Genomic DNA, 15,345 nt, shown 5'->3' with positions numbered 1-15,345 from the left:
CTCTCAGACCAATTGGAAAGTCCCATTTACACATAACAATGTTTCTTAAATAAAATAAGAACTATATATTCTTTTACTCCAAGAAGATTCACTGCAGAAATATGTTCACCAGAAAATTCCATAAATAAACAGCTTATTCTCTTCTGGTCAATGCAGTAGTCCTACTATAAAGTTGTCAAAATAAGAAACCAAGGCACTAGCAAGCATATGTATTTGGGAAATACATTCTCAATCCTAGAATTCTACAAAGAGATGATTTCAGGGCTTACTCTTGAAATTTCCGAATAATAACAACTGCCTACCATGTCTTGCTTCAAACATCTGAAATAGGAAATGATGACCTTTATACAGATTTCAAAAGTGGAACAACAAATACACAAATATTTTAGCTGACTTTTTCACAAGCAAACTCGGTGATATATTCTTTTCTTGAATCTAAGCCAATAAAATATTTTGGATGTTCATTAAAACTAGGGACAAAAGACTATAATAGTGAAGAAATGCCTGTTTCCCACTAACATTGAATCTTTGCAACAGAGACCATATGGCCCTAGACCAAAAATAAAAACAACAAACCCTTCTGTTTGAAGTATAAATAATATCCTAAGCAGGAACGTAAAGCATTCCAAAAGTGATATGCCAAGATTTTGATACCTGTGATTTTGATATTCTGAGCAGGGAGAGAAATGCAGAAGACCCAGTAGTACTAAGAAATAAAAAGCAGTTTATATAACTGATGGTAAGTATGAAAATGACCAGCCAAAGAACATTGTTAATGTTTAATCAGAATGCCAATTAATAAGTACTCAAGAAATACAAAGTCTGAATTCTAACACCTCCTTAAAGCTGGGAAGATATAGTTAAGGAGATAAAAATTGATATTTACAGAGCAGAAATAAATAAAATAGAGACTAAAAAAATCAATGAAACTATGAGCTGGTTCTTTGAGAAGATAAACAAAACTGATAAACCTCTAGCCAGACTTATCAGAGAGAGAGAGAGAGAGAGAGTCCAAATCAATAAAATCAGAAATAAAACGAAGTTACAACCAACACCACAGAAATACAAAGGATCATAAGAGACTACTACCAACAACTATATACCAATAAAATGGACAACCTAGAAGAAATGAAAAAATTTCTAGAAATGTGCAATCTCCCAAGACGAACCAGGAGGGGAAAAAACATATGAACAGACCAATTACCACTAATGAAATTAAATCAGGGGAAAAAAAAAATCCCAACAAACAAAAGTCCAGGACCAAAAGCTTTCACAAGTGAATTCATTTGGAGAGGTTAACACCTACCCTTTTCAAACCATTCTAAAACCTGCACAGGATGGAACACTTCTGAACTCATTCTAAGAAGCCAGCATCACCCTGACACAAAACCCAATGAAGATACCAGAAAAAAAGAAACAGGTCAATATCACTGATGAAAATAGATGCAAAAATCCTCAACAAAATATTAGCAAGCCAAATTCAACAATACATTAAAAGGATCATATACCATGATCAAGTGGGATTTATCCAGGGATGCAAGGATGGTTAAATATCTGCAAATCAATCAATGTGATACACCATGTTAACAAACTGATGAATAAAAACTACATGATCATCTCAATAGATGCAGAAAAAGTTTTTCACAAAATTCAACATCCATTTTATGATTAAAAACTCTCAACAAAGTGGGTACAGAGGGAACATACCTGAACATAATAAAGACCATTTATGACAAGCCCACAGCTAGCATCATACTCAATGGTGAAAAGCTAAAAGCATTTCCTCTCAGATCAGGAACAAGACAAGGATGTCCAATCTCACTACTTTTATTTTATTTAACATAGTATTTTAAGTCCTAGCCACAGCAACCAGACTAGGAAAAGAATAAAAGGAATCCAAATTGGAAAGCAAGAAGTAAAACTGTCACTGTTCACAGATGACATACTATACATAGAAAATCCTAAAGATACCATCAGAAAACTACCAGAATTCATCAATGAATTCAGAAAAGTTGCAGGATACAAAATTAATATATAGAAATCTGTTGCATTTCACATCAAAAAAGAATACCTAGGAATAAATCTAACTAAGGAGGTAAAAGACCTGTACACAGAAAACTGTAAGACACTTACAAAAGAAACTGAAGATAACATAAGCAGTTGGAAAGATATACCACACTCATGGACTGGAAGAATTAGTATTGTTATATTCACACACCAAGGCAATCTATAGATTCAATGCAATCTCTATCAAAATACCAATGGCATTTTTCACAGAAGTAGAACAAAAAAATTATAAAATTTGCATGGAAACAGAAAAGATCTTTATAGCCAAAACAATTTTGAGAAAGAAGAAAAAGCTGGAGGTATCATACTCCCTGATTTCAAATTAAACTACAAAGCTACAGTATGGTACTGGCCCCAAAACAGACACACAGATCAAAGGAACGGAATAGAAAGCCCAGAAGTGAATCCACATTTACATGGGCAATTAATCTACAACAAAGGAGGCAAGAATATACAATGGGGAAAGGAAAGCCTCTTTAATAAATGGTGCTGGGAAAACAGGATAGCTACATGCAAAAAAATTAAACTGAACTATTTTTCTCATGCCATGCACAAAAATAAATTTTAAATGAATTAAAGACTTAAATGTAAGACCTGAAACCATAAAAATTCTAGAAGAAAACACAGGCAGTATCTCTTTGACATTAGTCTAATTAATATTTTTCTGAATTATGTTTCCTCAGGCAAGGGAAACAGAAGCAAAAATAAACAATTGAGATTACATCAAACTGAAAAGCTTTTTTGCACAGCAAAGGAAAACTATCAACAAAACAAAAAGGACACCTACTAAATGGGAGAAGGTATCTGCAAATGCTATATCCAATAAAGGATTAATATCCAAAACAAACGAAGAACTCACACAATTTAACATAAAAACAAAACAAACACAAACAACCCAATTAAAAAATGGGTAAAGGATATGAATAGATATTTTTCCCAAGAAGACATACAGATGGCCAATATCACATGAGAAGATGTTCAATATCACTAATCATCAGGGAAATGCAAATCAAAACCACAATGAAATATAACCTCATACCTGTCAGAATGGCTGTTGTCAAAAAGACAACAAATAACAAGCGTTGGCAAGTATGTGGAGAAAAGGGAACCCCTGAGCAATGGTGGGAATGTATATTGGTGCAGTTACTATGAAAAACATTATGGAGGTTCCTCAAAAATTTTAAAAGAGAACTATCATAGGATCCAATAATTCTATTCCTGGGTATTTATCTGAAGAAAACAGAAACACTAATTAAAAAAAGATACATGCACCCCTATGTTCATTGCAGCATTATTTACAATAGCCAAGATATGGGAGCAACCTAAGTGGCCATCAACAGATGAATGGATAAAGAAGATGTGGCACATATGTGCAATGAAATATTACTCAGCTACAAAAAAGAATGAAATCTTGCCATTTGAGACAACATGGATGGACCTAAAAGGTATTAATTAGGTTAGGTGAAACAAGTCAGAGAGAAAAAGACAAATACTATATGATTTTACTTTTATATGGAATCTAAAAAACAAATGAATGAACATAACAAGATAGTAACAGAGTCATAGATACAGAGAACAAATAGGAGGTTGTCAAATGGGAGGGGGGTAAAGACAGGAGAGATATAAGTGAGGGAGATTAAGAGGTACAAATTTGCAGTTGCAAAACAAATGCGTCACGGGTATGAAATGTACAGTGTGGTGAATATAGTCAATAATTAGGTAATATCTTTGCATGGTGACAGATGGAAACTAGACTTATCTTGGTGATCATTTTGAAATATATAGAAATATTGAATCACTATGTTGTGTAACAGGAACTCACATAGTGTTGTAGGTCAATTATACTTCAAAACCAAATTCATAGAAAAAAGATCAGATTTATAGTTACCAGAGATGGAGAGTGGGAAGAGGGGTAATTGGATGAAGGCATTCAAAAGGTACAAATGTCCAGTTGTAAGTACTAAGGATGTAATGTACACCACGGTAAGTATAATTAACACTGCTGTATATTATATCATAAAAGTTATTAAGAGAGTAAATCCTAAGAGTTGTCACAAGGAAAAAATTATTTTTTCTATTTCTTTAATTTTGTATCTATATGAGATAATACATGTTCACTAAACTTACTGTGGTGATCACTTCATGATATATTGAAGTCAAATCATTATGCTGTACAACTTAACCTTATATAGTGCTATATGTTAATTATAACTCAATAAAGCTGGAAGAAAAAAATGAGTATTTACCAGTCTGTGCTCTTAAGAAAGTCAGAACAAAAATTAAATATATTTAACTTCTGCTAAATGCCATTCAATTTGCAAATTACCTTAATCCACAACAATGGTACAAAGTAGTTATCTTCATTCAAAGAATAAAAGGCATTAAAATGTTAATTTGTCCAAAGTAGTAGAGCTATGATGTGACTTGGAGGTTGACTCCAAAACCAATTACCCCTTCTATTATACCACCATTTACAGACTTTTAAAAACAGCAACACTTTCTTTCAATGAAATCTTACATAAAACATAATCTGAAATATATTTTAAATGAAAAACTGACAGAACTTTTGACCAATGAAAAGTGAAGGATGATGGAGAAAGAATAATTGAAGCTGACTCTAAGGCTCAGAAGACTTTAAAACTTAAGATCCATACAATTAATAAAAAATAAGAAATGGGGTAAGGGAAGATAGTGATGGAAGAAAATGATGTCTGCTTCGTAACTGTGAAGTTTAGTTTGACACTCACTCAGGAGACAAACATTTTAAATTTGTCCAGGAATTATCTGATTTCTGTGCTATAGTCTACTTTTGCATTACATATGGTAAAATGGACCACTAAATAATACAATTTTTTCTTCTCAGTTGAAGTTTCACTAACGTTGAATATGCAGTATATTATATAGCATTCTTTTTTTTTAGTTGAAACTGTAAAGAAATTATTTTTTAGAAAATATTGGAAGTATTAGGGGGAGGCTATAGCTCAGTGGTAGAGAGCATGCTTAGCATGCACAAGGTCCTGGGTTCAATCCCCAGTATCTCATCTAAAAATAAGTCTAATTAAATCCCCCTAATAAAATAAAAATAAATAAATAAATGAATAAAAATAAAACTGTTTATAAGAAAAAAACTGAGAAAATACTGGAAGTATTAATGGGAATCAGAAGAAATGTAGCATTTTTCAAAATAAGGACTGAAAAAACTTAAGGTTCCTTTTGTGAAGGAAAAACCGGGCTGGTCTAACAAGATAACTCACAGGTCTAGGAATGTGAAGGAGAGGCTGGGCTGGGCTAACAAGTCTAAGTATTGGAATACTGATCTGAGTTCTGCTGGACTAACTTGTAAATCTAGGTTAATTAGTGTTGGTTTGCTGTTTATGTGTTTTTGCTAGACAGCTGGATTTTCAAAGATACATATCTGGCTTTGGAATGTTGGTTTGCTGCCTCCCCGCCTCCACTTTTGTGATGATGATGCTGCTAAAGCTGTTCCATGCCTATTGGCGGAATACCCCAAGCTTGTACTTTACCCTATAAAACCTCATGTGCACATCTTGAAGGTGCTCAGAGCTTCGGAGCAGAAGCCCCTCTGAGCCCGCCGGCGTAATACATCTGAGTACTCCAACCCTTCGAGTGGTGCTTGTTTCCTGACTGGCCTGTTGTTTCCGTAACACTTTCAACATGACTTTAACTCTGGCTCCAGCAAATAAACATATATTACAAACTATCATACACCATGCTTTATATTCTAATTTCTTATACATAGTATTCATTTATTATTAAGAATAATTACTGTACTTGAAAATACTAAAATTCAGACTTCTTAGTAAATCTAACTGACTTTCTACTTCCCATCAGTATTTCAAATCAGGAAAATTTAATAAGAGACAATCTTCAACTTAAGCCAATTTAAAACACTTTACCATCAATTTTTATCATAATTTAGATGCCATTCTCAGAGTAATACCAAGGCCTAATTAAACTATTTAAAAACATCAGAAGCTGCAGATATATTCACATGTATTAGATTTTCAAGAATGTTCTATTTTATATGCAATTCAAAGGGTTTTAAAACAATGAAGGAATGTTGTTCCAGTGAAATTTTCCCAATAAAAGATTAATAAATAAAAGAAGATATCTTTAGTTCAAATTTCACTGGACTTATATTTAAGTAGCTCAGCAAGCTAAAAAAATCTACCCCCCAAAAAAACCTAATTGCTTGAAAAATAGATGAGACTAAGAGAAGAGACCAGTTGGAAGGCTACTAAAGTAGTCCAGGTGAGATGAAAGTGACCTGAACTAGGACAGTGGCAGGAGAGACAAGTTACTAATTACTGAAAATATCAAAGAATATATTTAATAAACTTTGATGGCAAAGGCAAGCTCATTCACCACAGAACTCAAGAAAGGCTCTGAAACTGTCAAGATACTTCAGAAGACATAGGATGAGGCACAGGGGGCTAAAAACAGAAGGAACCTGTATAAAACCCAGATCCCCAGGATTTGTTCTAAGAAATCACGAAGTCTGATTCTGCTTCTATGATTTAATCACTATCTCTTCTTTCACCCTACTTTGTCCCAGACCTATTGTCCACTAGGCTTACTGGTATCTTAAATTTTAACTTCCCAACCAAATATCTCAAGGAAGAGTTCAGGTTCTGAAGCAGATGGTAACCTTACTTATAGGGTAAGTTATTTAAACTCTATGCACCTCAATTTTCTATATATGTAAAATAAGAACACTGTGTATGTAAGGATTTCATGATGGGGTTGAAAAAATTAAAAGATAAAATGCATATAACGCATGTAAAAGACTTAGCATAGTATCTGGACATAAAAATAATTGAGTACTTATTATTCGAAGCCCTACGGTTGCCAGTACCACCTATGCTCAAATGTCCTTCACCTGGGACTCAACACAGACAAGGTTGGAAGAGGAATGGGAAGGTTTTCCTGCAGGGCTACTCAGAGCAAGCGGAGGAGAAAATGAACACATCACATATAGGACAACCACCACAGGGAGTATTCATATCATCCTCAGCTTATGTCCGCTGTATCTCACAAATCTAGAGGTATTACACCAATCCTAATTCTTAGGAAAGACAGGAAACGGAAGCCTCAGAAGTGTTACTTGCATCTTTTGTGTAGACAAAACTAGACCATTGTATGAACTTTTTAATCTCTTCTTATAGGATCTGTATTAAAAAAAAAAAACAGGGTGGGCAGAGGCTAAAATGGAATATTTGGCTCACCATCTGTTTTTCCATTTTTGTAAGTAATAAACAGACATGGAAATTCTCAAAAGAGCTGTGTGCCTACTTTAGGAAAAGGGGCATATAAGAAAATCTGTGTGATTCCAATGTTCCTATTAGTCAGGAAGTTTAAAAAAAAAAGTAAAATAAAACTTAGAAGTAAGAAGACCACAATATTGTAAACTGACTGTATTTCAATTTAAAAAATACTAAAAAAAAAAAAAAAAGTAAGAAGAGTTTTCTGTGAAAATGGTATGGGAAAAGAAAAGTCATCAAGGAGGGAGGGGGAGCTAGAGCAAAACTTCATTGCTGGCAAGAATGATAATGAGACAAACGATATGTCCATTTCAACTTCACTGAATTTTCTGCTAATGATCTTTTGCTCATTTTTCTATTGGGTTGCTCATCTTTTTCTAATTTATAAGGGCTCTTTGTAAATTAAGAAATTAGCCCTTAGACACATATAATAAGCTAGGAGATAATTCCTGCAGTTTGTAGTGTGTGTTTTGATTTAGTTCCTGGTGAAGTTTTTTTGGGGGGAGGGGGTGTCTTTTTGTCTTTTTTCCCCCTTAATCTTAAGCTTCTTTGTTTTTTTCTGAATCAAATGTATCAATCCTTATTTTACAGTTTCTAGGTTTAATGTCTGGAGCAACCAGCCTAATGTAAACAATCTTGCTTCAGAATCCTGGTGTTCCTCCCTTGATGTGGAGTAGGAGATTATCTCAGCTCCTGCTAAGCAAAGAAGAGGGAAAAAAGAATTTCCTACCCAAAAGACTACGGAGGAAAGGAGAAGTGCTTCCAGCATCTTAAATCAGAGCAGTGCATTCAATCTTCCATGAAAATGCTACGTAATGACTAGACACATAATACTGCATGTCCTCTATCACAATGTACAGTATATATTTTATATATATATATTTTTTGAGTATGTGGGCCTTACAACCTATATTCTTTCTATAAGAAAACGAAAGCATGACAAAGCAGGGACTCCCGCTGTTATTAAAGTAATACCTTCATAAATATAAAAATATTAAGGCTGATAACAACATTGTAAACTGACTATACTTCAATTAAAAAAAGTAAAAAAAAAATTAAGGCAGAAGTTTTTAAAAATGCTTCATAATGCAAAATTTAAATCATGCAAAAGTAGAAAAATAACAGCATAATCAACTTACAAGTACCCATCATTCAGTTTCAACATTTATAACATAGGCCAGTATCGTTAGAAAGTAAATTTTATATTTTATATTTCTTCTGACTTGTTTGTTTTTATAAACAAGTGATTTTTATAAACCAATGATTAATTGGGTCACAGCTCTCAAATAAACCTATAAATGTCATTGTTTTTAACAGAATAAAAGATTAAAGAAAAACTATAAAATACACCAAAAATAGTCTAAAGAAGCAAAATGAAATGTATTCCAAGACATAAATGTGTGTATATTTACCTGGCGACAGTTAAACAAAATTAGAAATGTGAGCTTGAATTAAATTTAATGAATAGATTTACTTCTTTCTTGATTTGTTGGATTATCACAGCTCAACTATTTTATAGATTATTAACGATCACCGACTACCCATTAGTCCTAAACCAACACTTTTAATTAAAACTCCAACATTTCCAACTCAGTACTTACCCTCTTTGATAAATTTTAACTGTCATCTCTTACTCAGAACCATGGCACTTACTTCCTTTGAATCTCTCAAATCCTCTTAATATATTTAGTTTATTAATTTTTTTTTATCATTACTTCATCCTCCTCCAAAAGAGATGATCAACTGTTTCACTTTCAACTCTAATTCCAATGACTCCATGAATCAACTCTTGAAAAGTCCAATCCATGATAATCCTAACCAGTGACTCTTCCTGTTCCTATCTCCAGGGATAAGAGAAATACTGGGGAAAACCCAAAAATTGATATACTAGAAGCTTTTAAAGAATACCCTGATTTATCCACTGCCACTTACTACTTTCTACTTATGCCTCAAATTACTAGGCATAATTTCCAGTGAGTTTAGAACTTCTATAAAATACAACTTAATTTTCTCACAAAATTCACCCCTCGATGCTTTACAACCTCTCTCCTTAATTACTGACAAGTTCAATAGTTTTCACTGATGAGATCAATTACTATTCTGCCCAAACCGATAATGAAGCCTTACTTTCCATCTGCCCCTCCACCTTAACGTGACCTTGTCTTTGTATCTTCCTTGACTCATTCCTTCCATTACTTCAGAAAAAAAGATTGTTGTTCTTTTCCTCTGAAGAGAATTTTACCACCTATTCTGTTATTCCTGTTATCCTGACTTTTCAGCAACCTTGTCCTGATACCTGTCCTTTTTGGCAGTCTTTCCCTCTTTACAAGCTCCTTGATGCTATTGCATTTGACAATGATAACTGACTGTTTTTTTAATTAGAGTCTCTCTCCCAGACTACTATCATGACATTGTTCTATTTCTAGTTCTATTTACATCTCAAATTGTGCCTGTATTGGTCTCTTTTACACTCTCTTGCCCTTAACATCACCCTCTCCCCACCAACTTTAATCTTTACTCCTCTATTTTCTTTATGTCTACTGGAGAATGGGATGGAAAAGGCAGTGGGGAAAATAGAGGGAGGATAGGCAGGATGTTTATGCTGGCAATTTGTAGTTCCTCATAACATTTCTCAAAATTTTTGGTCTCAAGAACCTCTTCAGTTCTAAAAATTATTGAGGATCCCAAAGAGCTCTTGTTTAAGTGGGTTACATCTATTAACACTTAACACACTGGAAATAAAAATTGAAAAAAAATTTAAACACAAGAATGCATGAGCACACATTCCACTGTCAGAGCAATGATGTCAACACACATCATGCAGCCTGTATTGACACTTGGGAGAGAATGAGAGTGGAAAAGGGAAAAAACATCCCAGTACTATTATGAAAATAGCTCTGACCTCTAGAACCCCTGGCTCACTTTGAGAACACTGCTCTTTCCAACCCTGCTCCTATTAATCCACCTCCTTATCAATCATTGATGATTACTGATGAGTAATTTTTGTATGCATCAATAGCCTGGAGGCAGAAAGAAGGCTAAGAACCAAAGCTGTATAAAGTAATCTCAAAATTCATTAGCATGCCTGCTCATTCACAGTCTAACCCAACACATCAAATTTATTTCCTGCTATTGCCATTTCCTTCATCTCCACCGTAGTCCAACCAAGGCTGGCGTTTCCAAATAGAACAAATCTTTTTCTGCTTCAGTATCTTTGAATATACCATTCCCTCTGCCTGGAAGGAACTTCTCGTATTCATCTTTCAGATCCAGTTCATAGGCTACCTCTCCTATGAAGCTTTCCCTTGGCACATTCCATCCCCAAGTACACTTTTCTCTGTAATTCCACAGCATATTTAGAACTTCTGCGCACTGTGATTACTGTTATATGTCTGTCTCCCCATTAACACTGAGCTACATAAGGGCATACTTGCATCTTACTCATCTTTTTATTTCTAGTACCTCACATATAGTTGGAACCCAAACATATGATTATTCACTTGAAGCCATGTCTTTCAAAGAGTCAATTCAATGCCCATCTCATCTATCCCCAAATATTTGAGACCACAGTACTTGCTCTTTCTTCCAAACTTCTGCAGTACTATATGGATAAGTAGGAAGTGAGAAGAGCCTAAAGGAAACCGTTATTCCTTCCTACAAAAAGACTGGGACTTTGGCTCATAGAATGAAGTCTAACTCCCTAGTCTGACATTCAAGGGCCTTCATCAAGTGGCTCTTCTTTACCTTTTCAATCTTATTTTCTTTTATTCTGCAATACAGACTTATCACTCCTATCATCCAACACAAACACAAACACACACACACACACTCACTCCATTCTATTTTCATCCTTTTTGTTTATACCCTTTCTTCTCCCAGGAATTACATTTTCCTGTTATTTTAAGTTCTATTTTTTCTTAAAAGCTTCCTTCAAGATCCACAACTTCCATGAAACTCTCTGGGACTAAGCCAGACCAAATGAAAATTTCCCCTTTTGGGATATCTAAAGCATTTCAATCTGTTTCCTATAACCTAGTATTTATAGACTATTGTCTTGCATTGTTCTTTAATAATTCCAACAAGTCAAATGCTGCAACTCCCAATAACTCGACAGCTCTTCAGGAGCAGGCATGGTCTGCACTTAAAACATCTGAGTGCCACTATGTACCCGATCTGGTAATATTTCTAATCTTATTCCTTTTGCATCAGCCTGTGCTAGTAAGGAATGAAGGGGCTTAAACACTATTCCCTTTATTTGATTTTCTTCCTAACTGGTCACAATAATCCATCTTATTTTTTTCTAGGGAACATTTTATCTACAGATACAATTCTCAATTTGAAAGTAAAATATGTGCTCTAAGATGCATCTTCTCAGCCAGTTAAAACTTCAAGTTTAAATAAGACACTAAATTTACGGGTAATTCACTCCTGAGTCCTCAATATACTTACTTTGGAAGGGCCCTTCCCTTTTTTGCTCTTTTAAGTGGGATATATCTTATCTTATTCTGGTTGTTATGGAATAGCTCCCTTAACACATTCTGATGTGTGGTTACTGGTAATGTCAAACTAACTACAGCCAACGAAATGAGGCAAGTAAAAATCATGCATAAAATAAAAACAATCTTTGAAAACCAAGAAGTTATGGTAATTAGGTCTCAGACGATCACTTTTCCTTAAATGGAATTTGTCTAAGGGGCAACATCTTCCCTATTACCATTTCCATAAGGATCCATACCGAAATGGAGCAAGCATGAGTTGGAAAACAGACTAAACATAATCATCAAAACTTGCTCCGTGGTATCATGGATTGATGGTAACTTCTAAAGATCATTTTCCCCAATTGTTCACTCTTTGACATAGGTGATAAAGTCAGTATGAAAGAATAACATAGAAAAGTATAGTTTAAAAATAATCAAAGGATAAATACATAAGTGTAAAAAGCTAAAGCTCTAATCTGTTCTTAGAAACAATCATCAGTACACATATGTAAACTAAAAAAGTGCAGTATATTGTATATATGTATTTACATGCAATATAATGTATGTGCAGTCAAACTGTAGTAATTCTACCTAATAAAACTGAAAAAGGAAAAAAACAAAAAACAAAAAAAAAAAAACCCAAAGGGTTTAGGATGCTCTAAGTCCTTCCAAGTATATCAGCCACAACTGAATGTTGAACTCTAATTAGATCTGAGGTTACCGGCAATTCTTTCTGATGTACATACGGGAATATTCTTTCAACAGGAGTCTCAGAATGAGTTTCATGTAAGAAGAAAAAGGGACTGGCTGATGAATAAGGAAAGAAAAGAAGAAGCCATCAGCTGACACGCAGCAGCTCCCTCACCCTTCTCCCCCCTCCCCAAAACCAGTGGTTAACAGAAAGCTGCAGAATGTACCTTCCAGGCCAGAAGCAAAACATTGAGGATGGCCAGCAAAGGGCAGGGGCCGTTCTCATTTTGGGTGATGATGGGTGTGTTCTCTTCCTTCCACTGGATCCACTTAATGTGATAGACAGACTGTCCCGGGAAACGTTCCTTGGAGGCCGCCAGCACCTGAGCCGCCTCCCCCTCCTCCTCCTCCTCCTCCACGCACAGAGGCACAGCCCCGGGCGGCACCGCCGCGCCCTCCTCTTCCTCGGGGACCCTGTTCTCCGCGCCTTCCTCACTATTGAACTCGGAGCTACTGGGAAAAGAATGCAGGTTAGAGAACGACTCCAGGGAGTCCAGGCTCGGCGATTCCCCAGGAGGGCTCGGGTCGCTGCAACTGCTGCTGAGGCCGCCGCCGCTGCTGGGCTCCTCGGAGCCCGCGGCTGCCGACTCTGCCCGGCAGGTGCCGGCGGGATCCGGGCGGGCGATCGCGTCTCCGGCCGGACCCAACCCATGGCCGGCTTCGGCCTCGGCTGCCTCCGGGGAGGCGGTCACCTTGTGCTGCCCTCTCAGAGGCGCCTTCTGGGCAGCAAGACTCTCCAAATCGTTCTCCTTCAAGTCCAAGCCCGGGAAGGAGCTGCAGGGTGCGAGAACCTGAGGAGAGCCGGAGGGGGAAACCGAGTCCGAGAGGCTCCTCCCGGCGGCCGCCGCCCCCTGCCCATTCCCGCCGCTGCTCTCCGCCGCCCATACTCCAGGACCATCCCCAGCAGCGAGCCCGGTCCCCTGTCGCCCTTCCTGCGGAGAACCTGTCCCTGGCGCTGGCCCAGCGGCCACCTCGTGTTGTAGCGGCTGCAAGCTCTCGGGGCTGCTCTCCATAACCAGCCGCCAGCCCCTCGCTCTAAATAGACCGCCGCGGGTTCTCTTCAGACAGCGCCTCGGACGCCATGACAGCGGCACTGGCAGCTACAGGGCCCTTGCGCGGCCTCGGCCAGGCACGTCACGGGGGAGGGCCCCGGGAGCGCGCGCGCGCGCCGCCGCGCTGTCCGCCAGTCCTGGGCGTGCCTGCGCGTGCCTGCACGCCGCGGGAGAGGGAGAACCTCTCAGAGGCCGCCCAAGCGGCCCCGCCCCTCCCGCGCGCCCGCGCGCTCCGGCTCGCGTTCGGAAGGCGAGGCGTGGAGGGCGTGGCCAGGAGGGAGTGGCCAGGAGAAAAACATCCTCTCATTATGTGGCCGGAAGTTGAACTCTGGGGCAGCTAGACCGCGCGCGGCTTCTTTAAAGGCGAGGCGGGTGGCGGACAGCTCGGGTGTGACCCTTCAGAGCTGGGTCGTTTGTGGTTCAGTCTTGGGCTCGGGGATGGAGAGTTGGCAGTGGTTGTAGTGTTTGGAAAGGAGGTCGTCCCTGAAGGGCTCAGGAGATTTGTTTTCCCAGCTTGTATTGTGGAAAATTGAAGGAATGTCTTACGAGATGCAGATTTTAAAGGCTGGAATCCACTCGAGATGTTTGGATTACTACACTGCACAAATTCCACTCTCCCTCGGTTTTGGCTGAGAAACACTGTGCTCCCCACCAGCTACTGGTGAAAACGTTTGCCCTACATGAGGCGTCAGTGCGGTTGTGGATATTGGCCTGCGCAGCAAAAAAAAAGTGGGTAATTTGGGCCAATCATAATAAATCAGTTTGTGCTTGCATTAGCCAAGACCTTGCGGTTCTGTTAACTTGGCCTCACTTTGCACGGAGTGAGAAGTGCCTGTTCCTGGAAAAGTGACTTTTCTATTGAGAATCTACTCTTCTGAAGGCCATTCAGTTTTCAGAGAAGGCAGAGTAGGCGGGACGTAAAAGGAGATTAGGGTAGTATTCTGACCTGTTCCAGACAAGGGTTTTTGTTTGTTTGTCTTTCAGTATTTTCTAGGGTCGGGGGATACAAAATTTGACAAGACAGGTCTTCCTTGGTATTCATACATATAAATTCCTGATACCTAGTAGAATGTATTTTTTGGTGGAGTTTTTTTTAGGGTTTTTTTGTTTTGTTTGTTTTTTGTACCTCTTGGTTAGAGGAGGTAGACAAAATTACTAAGTAGTGTTTCATTCCCTCATTTAACACATTTCAGTACCCAGTACATTGCTGGATACTGTTTGGCACTGGAGATGATGTGGTGAATGAGAGAAATGGTTCATATCTTCATGAGGTTTACTGTCTAGTGGTTTTTTTCTTATTGCTACATTTTAAATATTTGCTTGGTAAGTACCATTTCCTGACAATGCAGAAGATGGAGGTCATCTTTAATATTTGCTTGGGAAGTACCGTTTCCTGACAATGCAGAAAATGGAGCTCATGTAAATATTTGCCTGGGAAGTACCTTTTCCTGACAATACAGAAGATAAAGCTCCTTTCATCTTTTTACAATGGAACAATATTATATTTATCCAACTCTTGGAAAAGAGGGAAGTTAGAAAAGATAATAGAAAGCTTCTTCAGAAATACTGAATTTAGGAGTTCTGTGTGGTTTTGGTCTCCATGTCAATCTGTAAGCAATAAATAGTATTGTTCAAATTAGAATTTTTCCTGAAAAAGAATGGCAAATGTTAACAGATTAAAATATATGTTGCTGGATTAATATGTTGCTGGGTTAA

General features: G+C 37.5%; 1 protein-coding gene across 4 annotated transcripts in view; it reads right to left on the bottom strand.

The window, feature by feature from the left end:
* Positions 1-14,142, bottom strand: part of MINDY2 (MINDY lysine 48 deubiquitinase 2) — a 67,229-nt gene extending 53,087 nt beyond the window's left edge. Inside the window, exon 1 of one of the 4 annotated variants that reach the window (XR_012507695.1) lies at positions 12,745-14,142. Coding sequence is in view for 3 of the 4 variants with exons in the window: in XM_045506243.2 (XP_045362199.2) it covers positions 12,745-13,590 (846 nt within the window). In the remaining variant the exon portion in view is untranslated. The remainder of the gene's footprint in view (positions 1-12,744) is intronic. The other 3 variants (XM_045506243.2, XM_074366209.1, XM_074366208.1) reach the window with 3 other exon arrangements.
* Positions 14,143-15,345: the final 1,203 nt, after the last annotated feature.

This window comes from Camelus bactrianus, chromosome 6 (assembly GCF_048773025.1).
Source record: "Camelus bactrianus isolate YW-2024 breed Bactrian camel chromosome 6, ASM4877302v1, whole genome shotgun sequence".
Taxonomy (NCBI): Eukaryota; Metazoa; Chordata; class Mammalia; order Artiodactyla; family Camelidae; genus Camelus; species Camelus bactrianus.
This window is presented reverse-complemented; position numbering and strand designations above follow the sequence as displayed.